At 41.0% G+C, this 17,705-nt stretch overlaps 1 protein-coding gene across 1 annotated transcript in view; it reads right to left on the reverse strand.

Moving 5' to 3' along the window:
• Nucleotides 1-4,236: 4,236 nt before the first annotated feature.
• Nucleotides 4,237-17,705, reverse strand: part of RIMKLA (ribosomal modification protein rimK like family member A) — a 338,747-nt gene continuing 325,278 nt past the window's right edge. Inside the window, exon 5 of the mRNA XM_044060444.1 lies at nucleotides 4,237-5,238. Within this exon, the coding sequence (XP_043916379.1) occupies nucleotides 4,754-5,238 (485 nt within the window). The 3' untranslated portion in view covers nucleotides 4,237-4,753. The remainder of the gene's footprint in view (nucleotides 5,239-17,705) is intronic.

Here is a 17,705-nt window from a genome sequence, read left to right on the forward strand (position 1 = left end):
TGGAGAGAGTGTAGTTTATGTAAGAAAGCGAAGCAAAAATTGAGTATTTTATGTAGACTATAGTTTAGTAGTAAGGTATTGTTGAATACTAGGTACACACAAAACACAATATAATTCTGCACAGTACCAAAGTTCAGCACACGTAGCCAAGCAATAAGTATATGAAAAGAAAAAGAACGCTGCTGAACACTGCTATTCCTTAAAATCATTTATTCCATAAAACACAGGATTTATTTAGATGAAACTGATTTGGTCAATGCCAAATCTGGGAAATATTAACTAATTGGGAAATGGGAAATATTCTCTTAGATACTATTGTTCTACAGGAAAAAAAGGCTAATTGAACTGATATTTTGGGAAAGAATATGTTTTCTTCTAGATCGATGGGCATCAGATCCCTGACTTTGCTACTGTTTATGGTAATATATCAAAGTGTTGTGTTTATGAAGAAGTTTGTGTTCTAGATGGGAAAAGGTCATTAAAGTATTGAAGTATTAAATATTGTGTGCAAAACAGTCCCAGCCTATTTGCAGGTATGTTAGTTGCAGTAAATTGTACACATATCAGTGAACCCCGGAATACATAAATTTGTAAAATGTGGAGCGCTGCCAGTAATATGTTCATAGGTAGGTACTAGGCTATTGGCCTTAGGGCCTATATAAGCCTAGCCAAAAAGGTACCTTGGCTTTCGCCACCCAAGAAAATTATTTTCCTGTGCCCCTGTCGAACAGAACCACAGAAGTGATCCCTGGGGTTAATTTCCTATCTCCCATCCAATCATCAAGATTTTTCTTGAAGAGTGTTAATGAGGAGCTTTGCTTGATATAGATAGGTAGTTTGTTCCAGAGCATTGGAAGTCTCTGGGTCAGGAATCTATCCCTCCAGCATGTTCTGTTTATTGTGGTGACAAGGTTTAGGCCCCTAGAGCATGTAGCTCGGATGGATTGGGATTTCTTCAAGTGCAGCATGTCCAATAGCTCTGGGTTTGACATAACTTTGTATGTTAGGCAGAGATCACCTCTGAGTAGGCGATATGTGATGGAGTAAAGCTGGAGTTTTTTGAGACAGTCTGCGCAGGGAATCTATTTGAGGCAGGTAATCCTCTTGAGGTATTTCTGCAGCCTTTCCAGTTGTTGTAGATAGTAGAGGGGAAAAATGACCTCTATTTTCCTGGATGAGACACCTTTTGTGATGAAAATAATACAGTATAACTTGCAGTCAGTAATGCTTTTGTGGACTAAAGGTGGTGATCTGACTCAGTTTACATCATAATTACTGCAATATTGTTTTGCTGGAAGTTTGCATCTGAAAATCTAAATTCTGACTCCCTCCACAACCTAGGTATTAGATAAAGATAAAAGTCATATAAATAGTGGCCACTAAGATAGAGACTGGTGTCCATAGCTGGGAGAAATTTAAAGCCAACCGGCAAGTACCTGGCAGGGGGTTTTGCTCATATTTTAGGAATGAAGAAATGACTGATGATTAGTGACTGATGTTACAGGGAGCTGCTTACAACAGCAGAAGTTTCCTGGTAAGATAACGGATCATAGGTATGGAGAACAGTCATCAGGAGAACATAAATGGTCATAAGTGTGGAGGACAGCCATTAGCAGAACATACTAGAATCATCAGTTTGTTCAATTCAGAAAAATAAGAAAGTGAAACAGAAATATGGCTGCTGTTCTTTAAAGCAAAATTATTTAAATTCTGGTTCACATGCTAGCAGGACACAAGAAAACTAAGAAGCCCATAAATATCAAGTTTAAGAGTATAAAGAAGCCATAAAATGTAAAAACGAGAGTAAGTATTGAATGAATGGAACAGCTTGCTGCTACAAATGAAAAAAAACACTGTGCTTGCTACTGGTATGCCTGCACAGATATCTATCAGTCAAACCACTGGAAATGTGGTTAGTAGGTTAGTGGAAAACATTATAAACTACAACATTACATCAGAATGTTTATTATTCTAATTGTGAAAGAGAAAGATAAGCTGGTGGGACACAAGGCATCATATAATTCAACATATTTTTTAGCAAGTTCCTTACTTTAAACTGTATAATTCATTAATTTTACTCACTGCTAATTAATGGGCTTTATGTGTCTCACTAATAGACTGCGGCGGTGGTGCTGCGGTAGCGTTGTCGCCGCACAATTAGACGTTGCCCGTTCGATTCTCAGTTAGAGCGTGTTCTGTGTGGCGACATGTGTGAATGGGCGTTCCTTCATTGAAGGTTGTGCGTTAGGCCCGGCAAGCCAACACGTAAAACTCTACTGCCAATCAGGAAAAGCCGAAAGACACAAATGTGTCTCACTAATAGAATCCTGTTTCAACAGGACTTATTTTGTTGACAGTAAAATTGTTGTCATGTGACAGTCCTTTGTAACTGTTATGCTATGGTGGAACAGTTCCATAAATGAAATGATGCTTGTAGAAGGATAATGAACGTTCCTCATTTGTCATTGCTTCTAAGTGCATACACGCCTTTCAAAGAGTTGTGATCGAAGTCAAAAACTAGATTGATTATGATGTTTAAGTAAAGTTTGTTGCAGGATGTGCAAGTCATTCAAGCTTTGCTTTCCTCAAACCTTGATTTCTGTTCAGGACCTACTACCTCTTAAGGTAGGATGGTTTCCAGAGTTAAAATGCCTGAAACAGACTAAAGTGCAAAGTTAAGGGCATACACAAATTTTAAAAAGTATTAGAACTAGATATCAAGGCATCTGATTTTCCTTACTTTGAGATGTGAACTATTCAACTTGGTATATAACCACAAAGGGATGGGATATGTAGCACCTTTGCCACCATGAAATGTATGTAGGAAAAGCACTGGACTTACAGCTATCTAAGACATTAACACATTGCTTCTGCAGCAGATGCTACAAAGATTAAAAAGTCATTAGTCTAAAATGACCTGTAATGCCCACAGTGTGTAGCACCAAATCTGCCATAATATCGAAAATTGGTACTTACGTATTATCGCAACCACATTTTCGCGCTAATGCTGGTTACTTCTCCTTGTGTCAACTGGGAGCAATGAATTATGAAAAAAACTCAGAGACATGTTTTCCTGTAATGTGTTCTGGTTTTCAGGAAGGTTTCTCACTGAAACGGCTGAAGAAATAAGGTTTGAGAAACAGGTTTCCCATTTACTGCCAGCATCTCATGATGTCAGTTAAGCAAGTCCCCCATTCCATTTAAAATGCGTTCCTTTTTCACAGCCTTTGCCCTGAGAACAGAAAGCCATCAGAAAAGAGAAGCAAAGCAGTACCCTGTCTAACTTCTTACAAAGTAATCGGGAAGGGTAGACTGTTAAAATACTCTTTTGTGGTATCTTGGTGGTGGGTTTGTAAAAACGATTAAGGGTTTTCAAATGTGAGGATTTGTGCCTAGCGTGCTCGAAAGCAGCTAATCCATTGGAAATGTGTGTGTGTGTGTGTGTGTGTGTGTGTGTGTGTGTGTGTGTGTGTGTGTGTGTGTGTGTGTGCGTGCGTGCATGCATGTGTGTGTGTGTGTGTGTGTCTAAACATCATACGCTATAACTTGCCCACACTCCTTTCCGGCCAATGTATGTATATACCCGCAGCCACTGTGATGATCACTGAATTCAATGCTTGACGTCTTTCAAGCACACTAGCCGCAAATCCTCAAATTTGAACCCTTAAACATTTTATAAACCCACCACCAACATCCCAGAAGAGTTTTTAACAGTCTACCCTTCCTGATTACACTCCCTTTTTGTTGTTTGAATAAAAGACAAGAAAGTCCAGCACGTCAGAAAATGTGGTTGCGATAATACGTAAGTACCCAAAAATTATATTAGTGAAACAATCCATAAAATTGCAGCAAGCCAGACCTGTGCTACCATATATCAAAACATATAACAAAAAGTGTACCATATTTTCACAACTACTGCAACTCTTTGGTTTGCAAGGAAACATGAATCCCTTCATTTGTGCTTACTTTCTCAATAGCAATTATGCCAGACATCAAACAGGATGAGGTAATAGCAGAGTCAGAAAAGAATGACAACTGTTTCTTCATTATGTTCTGTGAACATCTGTTACCACCTGCATTAAGATGTGTATCACATGGCTGTTTGCCAGTTAGGAGAATGGAAAAGACATTACTTTTGACAGAAGGGGCACTAACAGAGAATACCTTAGAAAGCATTTAGAACTTTGCAGTAAAGAGCTACACAAAGAAAGAAACATTAACCAAACTTTTACATAATTAGCAGTGCAATTCTGTTTTAATCAGTTTATTTCTCATAACATGGTGATGTCCTCAAAAAGCCTCAGTAACTTCCAGCATGTATTGCAAGCCTGAAAACTAAAAACAAACATCTGATGTTTAAATTAAAATCATACTCTAGTTAATGTGCACACAGTGCTAAGTACTGAATAAGCATATACTCAGTACTTATTAAATGCGCTCCCAGTAGTTAAAGAGAGTAATCCCTTTGTCAGCCTTTTAGAGAGTGAAATTAATATTGCTTGCCCAAAACAGAAGAATACTGTTTTTCAGTGTGTTTCATGCAAGGTTGCTCTGTTTACAGCTTTTATGGAGAGATCATGCCTGAAGTACTTCTTTATTTTCTAGCTTTATATAACTCATTTTGACATATTCATGAATTGTAGACATGTGTTTCATCTGAATTGTACCCTTACCCAGCTGATTACAATTTTAACAAGCCACTGAGCAGGGAAGTGGCACATTTGTGCTTGGAAGGCTCTGCCATTTTGCTGCCTTAAGCCTTCACTTGTGAAGTAATGATTTTGTTAATGGTGTAACTAGGACCAGGAAGTGCAGAGTGCTGTAAGTGGGACACAGTGGAAGAATGTTGGACTTCTGCTAGATCAGGATCACTCTCACTGGATGGTGAACTAACACACATTGTGTAGAGATTTTCAGGAATGGCACTGGCCTGGGCACAAACTTCCGGTTCACTGGTTTCACTGGTGCTTGACACAACAGACTGCATTGACATCTTCCTGGTCAATCTGCTAGGTAACAAGGAAAGGGCATAGTCTGCAATTATACTACCCAAGTCTACGTTACATGCCTGGTCAAAGGCATTGAAGCCAACATTGGCATTGGCCTCAGAGAACACAAACGATCCATCATCCTTCATGAAAAGGTCTATAGAACAGATGTCCATGCCGAGAATATTGGCAGACTGAATAGCTAGCTGCTTTCCATGCTCGCTGAGTGAATACATCATGCCCATGCCACCTGCATAAACATCAAAAAAAATAATGAGAAACATTAGTACTTTGTAAAAATTTATTCCCAAAGTTTATAGAGACTGAAAAAGAAGTTTTTTTTGCAAGATTAGTTCTAGCAATAAACTGTACTTATAGGACGGTCTTAAAAGTGTTAACTTTTAGAAATGCACTCTGTTTAGTTGTTTATGAGATATAGTAACTACTGTACAGACCACTGAATAATAACTGAATTTATGGAGACAAACAGATAATATACATTAGTTTAGCATATCCATATAAAATGCTGACAGTTTGGGTCCCAGTCATACCTCTCTCTATCTGCAGACCTTGAACTTCTGTACAAAGGTTCTTAAAAAGTAGATACATGTGGCAAGAATCTGAACAGCTGATTAGCATATTTGTATACCTAAGAGCATAACCCCTCTGACTTCCAGTAGAATTATCACCTGCACATTTAAAAACAGAATGATATCTATAAATCTTGTCTATCACTCAGTGTTTGTCTCTTTGCAATATTCCAGGACTCATGATGGCTGACTAAACACAGGCACTTACATTTCAGCACCAAACTGCAGATCACTGCACAGTGCCAAGTCTGAGTGATTTTGTCCTGCATAGAAAGACACAGGATGGAATTATGATTAATCTGGAATACAATAAATACAGCTCCATCATCTCTGATACTGTCCTATTTCTGCCCAAACCCCAATTTAGCACGTCTGGTGTGCTCTTCTAGAAACTATAGGCATTATACTTGTAGTCTCTTAGTCCATTTTCACACTGATAGAAACAAGCTAAAGGCATATCAAACAATCTAGGCCCTGATCTTGGAACACTTTTTCAACAAAACCAATGCGTTCTTCTGTGGCTACAGTCATTAGCACCGAACATGGCAAAGTGCAAAAAAGGCAGAAGGGTGGCACTGCTTTTAGAATTTAACTACTATTTCATTTTCAGACTTTGTGGGTGTGCTACTATACCATCCTTTATTCAAAGTCCTAAACATATTTGTAGTGCAAATCTTGTTCATGGTATCTTGCAGTATGCTAATAAATGCACAGCCAAGGCCTGGAAAAATAATACAAGTCTTGAACATCGATTAATTTAGTCAGTAATTAAATAGGGTATATAATCAAGTTCATTTGTATTCTTTGTATCTGTAAGGTAAAAAAAACACAAACCTTTATTCCTATTCATATATTTTTATCAACATACATACCACTCGCTTATTGAGTAAAGTAATAAAACTCTTCCACCCATTTGTTTTCTTGTTACAGGCTGTTCACATGCAATGTTCAGTTGTGCATTTTTTCTGCTTAATTCTTCCAGCAGCATTATTATCTGCACAGGGAAACACTACCTGTTCCTTTAGAAAGAGCTATTGGGAACCAAGAATCATTTTTCCGATTACATCAATAATAAACACGGTCACAGCTCTACAGAGTAGAGACTGACATGAAAAATGTTTCTGAGATTACATTCAGTATGAACTAAATAATGTAATATTAAAAAAAAAAGCAAGAGTGGTAAGTACTTTAGTGACGCAAACTCTCATAAGCATTTTTTGTTTAATTTTTTCTGTTAACATTTTGTTGTACTTTATTTGGATCAGCTCCATTTTGTAGACTAAAAATGTAAAAACAAAAGACAAACATTCTTCTAAGTGGGTTTTAATTGATATTCACCAAGACAACGTAGTGCTCCACCATAATACCACCTTTAATGACTATTTGCATAGCTGCTTAGGCCGATGCTCAACATAACACTACAGCAGTTATATTACCAACCACAGCTGGATGATATTCTTTTCAAACAGCACACACTTTATTTCTGTCCTCTAAGCATCATGCGATTCATACTTCATCATTTTGGTTCACTGATTGGTTAAAACCTGCCCCTTGCATTAAAGTTTTAGCTGATAAGAAAAAATGCTAAGAAATCATGATTTAAAGGTGCCAATTGGTACTTTGTGCAACCTATTCTTTAAACTTTAACTTTGATATTTTCTGCAAAATGGAGAACAGTTGAGCGGTATGGTCCCAGTAGCAGTCAAGAGCATACTTTCCCTTGTTTTATACCATGATTTAAAACTTTAGATATCATTAATAATTAGAGTCTAAGTGCTGGAAGGCCATGAAAAGTACAAAGTAGGTACCCTGAAAAGCTTGTTTTCTCTATAGCTGTATATTCTAACCTTCTCTGTTTCATTGTGACAGTAAATACATTATAGTGGTCTCACTTTCTGTTGTCTTGTTATCTATTCTAACATAATGGGCAGAAAAAAGCTCTGGTGTGATATTCAAAGCACATCCAATGAATAAAATGCATCTGTACCTGTATAATGATGTTAAACTCACAAAAATGCACAAAAGGGTATGTGTGTGTGAAACATTTAATATACACATAACACATACACATAAAAACATACCCACATAGACATAGACATGCACATATTTATCCTAACTTTGGACCTATCAGTGTTAGCAAAATGGGCACAGAAAAGTCTCTGACAAGGTCTGAAAAACATATCAAAGGAGTAAAGAAAGTTATCAGTAACAAAATGCAAAATGGTGTTATGCACACAAACCCACATGCATATGTGCTTACATAAATATGTGTGCATGATATATATATATATATATATATATAGATGCCATATGCTGCCCGGTTAAAGAAACTCCAGCTCTACTCAGTGGCATACCACCTGCTCAGAGGCGATCTGTGCCTGATGTATAAAGCCATGTCCAACCCAGAATTAATGGACATGCTGCACCTCAGAAAATCCAAATCCCATCGAGCTACGCACTCGAGAGACTTGAACCTCAGCACTGAAATAAATAGGACATGCTGGAGGGACAGATTCATAACCCAGAGGCTCCCTTCACTCTGGAATAAAATCCCAGTCCAGGTAAGGCAGAGTCCCTCATTGACTCTCTTCAAGAGGAATCTTGATGAGTGGATGGGAGATCATAGGTTTACCCCGGGTATCACTTCTGTGTCACTGTTAGACAGAGGCACAGTACACTAACCTCGAAAAAGGGCATAGCAAAATTAATTTAAAATGGGTGGCGAAACACACTCTGGCTAGGCTTATAAATGCCCTATGGCAGATAGCCTAGTATGAACATATGAACCTATAATATGTGTATAGTTGCACAGTGTAGCAGTTCTTGCTGAGAGGTATGCCAAAATTAAATGAACCAGCCATAATGGGAAGGAAATAATGATGTTGTAAATACTGTGTATAAAACTTGTGTTATTTTTTGCAAATAAAACTGTCATATTAAATAGACATAGTTCTTTAAGAAAGGCAGGGACAGTGCTGTAGTTACAGTAGGATTTTGCAGATTTGTTAGTTAATGTGGTATATAAAAAAGGAGGGCTGAAATCAAGTAGTTCAGAGTCACTGTCCCTTCCTGGTGCTAAATATTGTGCCTGGAGCAGCAGTTCCCAGATGAAGTTCTACAGAGGAAAGAGAAAGCTGAAAGAAGACACTATAAGTATCTGGACATAGTTCCTGCCCAAGTAAAACTAATAAAAAAGAGTTACTGAGAAGTTCAGAGAGAGAGAGAGAGAGAGAGAGAGAGAGAAAGAGAGAGGGACTTGTCAAGAGAAACTGTCCTAGATGTATGGAACTATACTTAACTGTACTTTAAATGAAAGCTCCATCTTCTCCTACAGTTTAACTCAACCTTTAGGTTACAGTTCTCCCTAAAATATGGTTCCAATATTGTGCAGGCTCCAAAACCTTCTTGTACTTTGTAAAACTTTCATGTCCTTGTCTTGGAATCAAAAGAAAGAGAAAGCCCATCCACATTTTTGAAAGCTTAACTTCTCACATAACTTGCAGAGGAATTTATCTCTGCCTGCATGACATGCCGCAGACACAGAGAAATCTATAGTTTATCCTGTTGGGTACTGTTGTCAATCTTAGAAGAGTAATTGGTCCTGCTGATATCAAAAGCAAAGCAGTTACTATAAACAAGACAGAGAGCTGTAAAAATTGTTTTCCACTGTCTGTATTGCAGAGAGGTGGAGAACGTCTAACGATTCACAGCTGCTTCCAATATGGCCATGCTTTTCATAGCAAAACAAAGCAATTAGATCAGTTAGGTTCAGAGGCAGTTGCCACCTCTTATGACAAATATACATAAGCAGCATCACAGGATTGAAACGCTAAGTTTTAAATGTTGGTTGTTTATATTAAGATGATTAAATGTAGTAGTGATATAGGTAAATATTGCCATCCCTGCTATCTGGAAATTTGTAAATAATTCTATGTCATTTGTGAATATTGACATGATTTATACAGAACTGTATGTTATGTACTGAGCTAAAATGTAACCACAGCATGCCCTGCTGACTTAAAACATAAATTCATTATAAACTATATATCTGTGCAGATGCATGTTTTAACAGTAGAAACTAGAACAAAAGAAAATGCTTTACGATTGTGCTATAAAAGTTCTCTCTCAGTTTCAGTGTAGCAGACACAATGTCTAGAGATAGTATTGTCTTGAAAGAAAAGTAATTACTAGGTTTAAAATGCAAAAGTGTTCTAATGACTTTCAGTTCTGAGCAAACATCTGAGAAATATGTATTTTAACACATATATGTTAAATTCTGTTAGTTTCTGTTTTAGCCTGGGAACCGAAGTCAGGTGACAAAAAGTGATGTCATACAAGCTAATCCATCAGTAATATTTGATATTGATTTAAGAACTCTCTCAGAGGCAGACTGTGCATTTTGTATTTTGGTCTTTGACCTGGAAACATCCACTCATCATCATCATCTGCATTTGCCTTGCTGTAAGTAAGATTTAGAGCATAGTATCTCTTTTAGATATAGATAGGAATATAGTAAAGATTAATTTAGATATTTTATGTATTTATTTGAGACTGTCCTGCAATGTTGTTTTAAAATATTTCCTGTGATTTTGGACTCTGAATTTACCGCATTGATTTTCTGAGTATGGTCTAGTTCTTTTATTATTTATTATTAAATATATTTAAACCCATCTTTGTGGCTGATATTTGTGAGACATATTTAAGCTCTTAGAGTACTTGTATATGTATTTGGTGACAGTTTACAGGCCACTCCTAAACATCCTTGCAAGTCTTCATCAGACTACAATTTGGATAATACTAACATTACACAGTAGGATTGTACACCCTTTGTAAGGGCATTATAGCAGCTGATAAGTAGGGGTTGGTGGCAGTGGAAACTACCTTATAGTCTGGGCAGAAGGGGGCATAGCTAGTAAACCTGTGCCACCCTTCCCCAGGAGAGTGTGTGTGTTTGTATATAAACCAAATCTCAAAGTGTTTGTGTGTGTGTGTGTGTGTGTGTGTGTGTGTGTGTGTGTGTCAGCTACTTGGGCATGGACACGATGCACTGGTTGGACATAGTGGGTGCTGGAGGTCTTGGCTTGGCCCCTCAACTGAGATCTTAACCCTATAGCTATGCCAGTGGGGAGTCTTATTGGGGATCTGGAGAAAGAGGGAGAAACCAGCCCCAGACTGACTGTGATCTCTGTGGGCTCTTAAGGGAAATTGCTATTTACTGTGTGTGTACTTGTCATCCTCCCAATGTGTGCATCCTCTAGCTGTTGCCAGTGGTTAGTATTGAGGCTCCTTGATTACTGGGCCAGTGCAGGGGCATCACATATTAACTGGTTGTCAGTGGTGGGATATCCACATCACAAACTAATTGGCTAACAGCGGTAAGATAGCCAAATTAAATATTAATTGGCTTGTAGTGGTGTCGATACTGAATTCCTGTAGCCTGTGTTTAGTGGTCACTTCAAGTGTTTGTACTCTCAATCAGCCATGCAGTGAACATTCAGAGTTTCACATCACAATTGTTTTATTTATTTTTTTTTGTTAGCAGGCAAGCAGGTCAGCAGAGGAGTATGGCAAGCTGAGAAAGAGCCAGTTGGCTAAGATGTGCCAGGCTAAAGGACTGGTACATACCAACCTGAGTAAAGCAGACATGATTGCAGCTTTAGTCACAGCTTCATCACAGAATAGCAACTTGGAGGACAACCAGGCTGGCCTTGGAGACAACTCTCAGAAAATGGACAGCTCAACCTTTCTACAGAGGACTTAAAAATTTGTCTGGAATTAAAGAGACTTGAGCTGGAGGCCAAGCGTTTGGAAATAGAAGCAGCACAGAGAGTGAGACATCTAGAGGCTGAGGAAAATGACAAACTGTGATGTCTAGAGGCTGAGGAGAAGGAGAGGCAGAGGCAACATGAAAAGGAGATGCTGACTCTTCACCAGAGTCATGGAGGTAATGGGGAATGGAGTAGCCGAACCCTAGAAGTAACAAAGAATTTCTTCCACAATTTACAGAGGGGGATAATTCTGATAGTTTCATTCATATGTTTGGAAGGGTATGTAAACAGTATAATGTTGACCATGGGCTTTGGGTATGGTTCCTGACCTCCCTTACTCAATGGTAAAGCTATAACTGCTATTTTTAAATTGTCTGATATGAATTGCTTAAATTATAATATTGTAAAAAATGTCTTTTAGAATGCTTTAAGGTTACACCTGAAGCTTATAGAAAAAAAATTTTGTAAGCATAGACGCAAGGCAGATGAAAGTGTGTGTGAATATACTGATGAACTAAGCACTTATTTTCATAGTAGGGTGAGTGGATTTCAGGTTACCACTTTTGAAGGGGTGGAAGACCTTTTGGTGAGGGAACAAGCACTTGGCACTTTGCCTGAGGACATGAAAATCTGGTTAGCCGATAGACAATGCAATACTGCAGATGACTTGGGGAAGAAGGGAGACCTATACCTAGCAAGCAGGGCACCACTGCACAGGAAAGGGACACCCAGTGCTGTTCATGTGTCTAAGGCAACCCAAGGCAACCCTTTGTGGGTAGCCCAGACTGCCTCAACAGAGTCTGCCAGTAGCAGGGGAAGCCACTTGTCAAGTACATGTCCAGGACCTAGGGTTAAATGTTTCAAATGCAACCAGTGGGGCCACGTAGCATATAGATGTCCACAGAGGCAAGGTGGGGAACAAAATGTGGGAGAGCCAGTAAGTGGGAATGACAAAATGCCAGCAGTAAGTTGTCCCGAGATACCATGGGTACCAAACTACCACAAGAGGTTATATCCTATCTTAGTGGATGGGAAAGAGGCCACTGCTAAGAGAGACACAGCCTCTGACCTAACCATTGTAAAGCCTGCAATGGTTACAGAGGAGAACTACTTGCTTGGGTAGTCTACTCCAGTCAGACCTTTAGAAAGGGCCCCATTTCAAATAACTTTGGCTAGGTTCACCTTGACTGGGAGGGTGGAAAAGGAAGCCAGCAAGTAGGTGTGTTTGAGGATATCCCTGCAGATGTCCTGACAGGGAATGATTTTTGATAATGCAGTACCCTGTGTGCATGCAGTTACATGCAGTCAGGCTTGGATAGAAGCAAGTGGGTCTGGTAGCCTAAGGGAGACCCAGAAAGACTGCACACTTGCAGGCAGGCCTGGTAAGGTGGTTACTTCAGGGAGGGGGCTACCTTGTATTATTGAGACTGACGGTGAGCCACAGCTGCTTGTGGGTACTGATGTTGACTTAGACAAGGTGACTACAAGGGCAGAGGTGAGTAATAGTACCCAGGCTGACAGTGAGGTACCGCTGTCAGAGAATACCAGACTTCCTGTGGAAGAGGAGCTGAGAAGGGTTACCAAGAGAGAGTTGAGACAGGCTCAGCTCTCAGACCCAACATTACAAGGCCTGAGGGAGGTAGCTAGTGAGGCAACTGATTCTCAAGGGAAGGGGGAATCTGTGTACTGGGACAAAGGGTTACAGTAGAGTGGACCCTATGGGAGGGCTAGAGGGTGAGAGAATACAGCAGTTGGTAGTGCCCAGAGCCAACCATCTGGCACTTCTAGCCATAGCCCATGATATTCCCTTTGCAGGTTATACAGGCATAAAGCATACACAGAGATGTATTATGCAGAACCTTTATTGACCTAGGACTTCTAGAGATGTAACAGGGTACGGCAGGACCTATGAGCAGTGCCAAAAGGTAGGCAAGGCATGAGACAAGGTGAAAGCTCCTTTGATGCCTTTGCCTGTGATTAAGGAGCAATTTCATAGGGTAGCTATGGATATTGTAGTGCCCCTGAGTACCCCAAGTTCCACAGGGAAAACGTATATCCTAGTGGTAGTAGATTATGCTACCAGATACCCTGAGGTGGTGGCTCTGTCCTCCATTGAAGCAGAAAAGGTGGAAAATGCTTTGTTATAGATTTTCAGCAGGGTAGGTTTCCCAAAAGAAATACTGACTGACAGAAGTGTGAATTTCATGTCAGACCTGCTGGCTTGTCTGTGGAAACACTGTGGGGTGAAGCACCTAAAGACTACCCCCTACCATCCCTAGACTAATGGTCTTGTTGACAGGTTAAACCCTACACTCAAGTCCATGCTTCAGACATTTTCAGACCAGTTCAAGATGGAGTGGGACAAATATTTGCCAGTGAATATTTGCATGGGTACTACTACATGCAGTGAACATTCAGAGTTTCACATCACAATTGTTTTATTATTTTTTTTTTTTGTTAGCAGGCAAGGATGTCAGCAGAGGAGTATGGCAAGCTGAGAAAGAGCCAGTTGGCTAAGATGTGCCAGGCTAAAGGACTGGTACATACCAACCTGAGTAAAGCAGACATGATTGCAGCTTTAGTCACAGCTGCATCACAGAATAGCAACCAGGAGGACAACCGGGCTGGCCTTGGAGATGTACAACTCTCAGAAAATGGACAGCTCAACCTTTCTACAGAGGACTTAAAAATTTGTCTGGAATTAAAGAGACTTGAACTGGAGGCCAAGCATTTGGAAATAGAAGCAGCACAGAGAGTGAGACATCTAGAGGCTGAGGAAAATGACAAACTGTGATGTCTAGAGGCTGAGGAGAAGGAGAGGCAGAGGCAACATGAAAAGGAGATGCTGACTCTTCACCAGAGTCATGGAGGTAATGGGGAATGGAGTAACCGAACCCTAGAAGTAACAAAGGTCAGTAAATTTATTCCACAATTTACAGAGGGGGATAATTCTTATAGTTTCATTCATATGTTTGGAAGGGTATGTAAACAGTATAATGTTGACCATGGGCTCTGGGTACGGTTCCTGACCTCCCTTACTCCATGGTAAAGCTATAACTGCTATTTCTAAATTGTCTGATATGAATTGCTTAAATTATAACATTGTAAAAAAATGTCTTTTAGAATGCTTTAAGATAACACCTGAAGCTTATAGAAAAAAATTTTTGTAAGCATAGACGCAAGGCAGATGAAAGTGTGTGTGAATATACTGACGAACTAAGCACTTATTTTCATAGGTGGGTGAGTGGATGTCAGGTCACCACTTTTGAAGGGCTGGAAGACCTTTTGGTGAGGGAACAAGCACTTGGCACTTTGCCTGAGGACATGAAAATCTGGTTAGCCAATAGACAATGCAATACTGCAGATGAGTTGGGGAAGAAGGGAGACCTATACCTAGCAAGCAGGGCACCACTGCACAGGAAAGGGACACCCAGTGCTGCTCATGTGTCTAAGGCAACCCATGGTGGGCAGCCCAGACTGCCCCAATAGAGTCTGCCAGTAGCAGGGGAAGCCACTAGTCCAAGTACACATCCAGGACCTAGGTTTAAATGCTTTAAATGCAACCAGTGGGGCCACGTAGCATATAGATGTCCACAGAGGCAAGGTGGGGAACAAAAGGTGGGAGAGCCAGTAAGTGGAAATGACAAAATGCCAGCAGTAAGTTGTCTCGAGATAACATGGGTACCAAACTACCACAAGAGGTTATATCCTATCTTAGTGGATGGGAAATAGGCCACTGCTAAGAGAGACACAGCCTCTGACCTAACCATTGTAAAGCCTGCAGTGGTTACAGAGGAGAACTACTTGCTTGGGTAGTCTACTCCAGTCAGAGCTTTAGAAAGGACCCCATTCCAAATAACTTTGGCTAGGTTCACCTTGACTGGGAGGGTGGAAAAGGAAGCCAGCAAGTAGGTGTGTTTGAGGATATCCCTGCAGATGTCCTGACAGGCAATGATTTTGATAATGCAGTACCCTGTGTGCATGCAGTTACATGCAGTCAGGCTTGGAGAGAAGCAAGTGGGTCTGGTAGCCTAAGGGAGACCCAGACAGACTGCACACTTGCAGGTAGGACTGGTAAGTTGTTTTCTTCAGGGAGGGGGCTACCCTGTAGCACTGAGACCGAAGGTGAGCCACAGCTGCTTGTGGGTACTGATGTTGACTTAGACAGGGTGACTACAAGGGCAGAGGTGAGTAGTAGTACCCAGGCTGACAGTGAGGCACCACTGTCAGGGCATACCAGACTTCCTGTGGAAGGGGAGCTGAGAAGGGTTACCAAGAGAGAGTTGAGACAGGCTCAGCTCTCAGACCCTACATTACAAGGCCTGAGGGAGGTAGCTAGTGAGGCAACTGATTCTCAAGGGAAGGGGGAATCTGTGTACTGGGGCAAAGGGTTACAGTATTAGAGAGTGGACCCCTGTGGGAGGGCTAGAGGGTGAGAGAATACAGCAGTCGGTAGTGCCCAGAGCCAACCATCTAGCACTTCTAGCCATAGCCCATGATATTTCCTTTGCAGGTTATATGGGCATAAAACATACACAGAGACGTATTATGCAGAACCTTTATTGACCTAGGATTTCTAGAGATGTAACAGGGTACTGCAGGACCTATGAGCAGTGCCAAAAGGTAGGCAAGGCACGAGACAAGGTGAAAGCTCCTTTGATGCCTTTGCCTGTGATTAAGGAGCCATTTCATAGGGTAGCTATGGATATTGTAGTGCCTCTGAGTACCCCAAGTTCCACAGGGAAAAAGTATATCCTAGTGGTAGTAGTGGCGAATGCTTTGTTATAGATTTTCAGCAGGGTAGGTTTCCCAAAAGAAATACTGACTGACAGAAGTGCGAATTTCATGTCAGACCTGCTGGCTTGTCTGTGGAAACACTGTGGGGTGAAGCACCTAAAGACTACCCCCTACCATCCTTAGACTAATGGTCTTGTTGAGAGGTTAAACTCTACACTCAAGTCCAGCCTACAGGCATTTTCAGACCAGTTCAAGAGAGAGTGGGACAAATATTTGCCTCATCTGTTTTTTGCTTACAGAGAGGTTCCCTAGGAATCCACAGGGTTTTCACCCTTTAAGTTGCTGTATAAGCATAGGGTGAGGGGACATCTAGATCTGATTCAAGATGAGTGGGAGGATGAATGTGAATCCCAGAAAAAGTCTATTGTGGCATATGTTCTAAACCTCATGACAAGACTTGGGGAACTCTTGGGCTTGGCCCAGGAGTACCTGGCAGAAGCCCAACAGCAGAAAAAGGTCTGGTATGACAGGAATGCTCTAGCTAGAGAGTATACTTTAGGGCACCAGGTAATGGTTCTCATTCTTGTCAGACACAAGCTGCAGGCATCTTGGGAGGGACCCTACAAGGTGGCAAGGAAGGTCAGTGATGTTAACTACATGGTAGAACTGCTTGGCAAGAGGCAGGGGCTCAAATTCTACCATGTTAACATGATGAAACCATACTATGATAGACAGGCCCTTGTGCTGAGTATTTGCAGTGGATGGCAGGAGGAGTCTGAGAGAGATCTGTTGACTGATCTCCTCAGTGCGGCTTGCACTGACACCTCAGTGGAAGGGTTAGCAATGTCCAGCAGGTATCCCCTACCCAGGGTTGAAAAATCTGAGCAGTGTTACAGGAGTTTGGGGACATGTTCACTGGGAAACCAGTGTGCACACACCTAGTGCAGCACCATGTGGATACAGGACCCCAAAGGCTTATTAAGCAGGCCCCTTATAGAGTGCTTGAGAGAGTCAAACAGACTATGAGGCAGGAGATACAGGAAATGTTGGAATTAGGGGTAATCCAGGAGTCCAGAAGTCCCTGGGTCTCCCCAGTGGTGTTGGTAACAAGCAAGATGGCAGCACCAGGTTCTGTGTGGACTACAGGAAATTAAATAGTAACACAGAGTCAAATATTTACCCCATGCCTAGGACAGATGAAGCCCTAAAGCAGCTGGGTGGGGATAAGTATCTTACCACCACTGATCTTACCAAGGGTTACTGGCAGGTGCCCTTGACTCCCACTGCTAGAGAGAGGTCAGCCTTTGTGACTTTTGGCTTGTATGAGTTTGCAAAGATGCCCTTTTGGATGAAACATGCCCCAGCAACTTTCCAGAGGCTGGTAGATCATATCCTAGCAGGAGCATGAGACTTTGCCCTTGCTTACCTAGATGATATTGCCATCTACAGCGATTCCTGGCAAGGGCATCCTCAGCATGTCAGGGATGTGCTGGGCAGACAACAGAGGTCAGGGTTGACCATTAAACCATGCAAATGTCAGGTAGGTATGGCAGAGGTCTCCTACCTGGGACATAGAGTGGGGAGTGGTAAGATCAGGCCAGAACTTGCCAAAGTAGAAGCCA

This window comes from Protopterus annectens, chromosome 2.part0, assembly GCF_019279795.1.
Source record: "Protopterus annectens isolate FY-2018-M chromosome 2.part0, PAN1.0, whole genome shotgun sequence".
Lineage (NCBI taxonomy): Eukaryota > Metazoa > Chordata > Ceratodontiformes > Protopteridae > Protopterus > Protopterus annectens.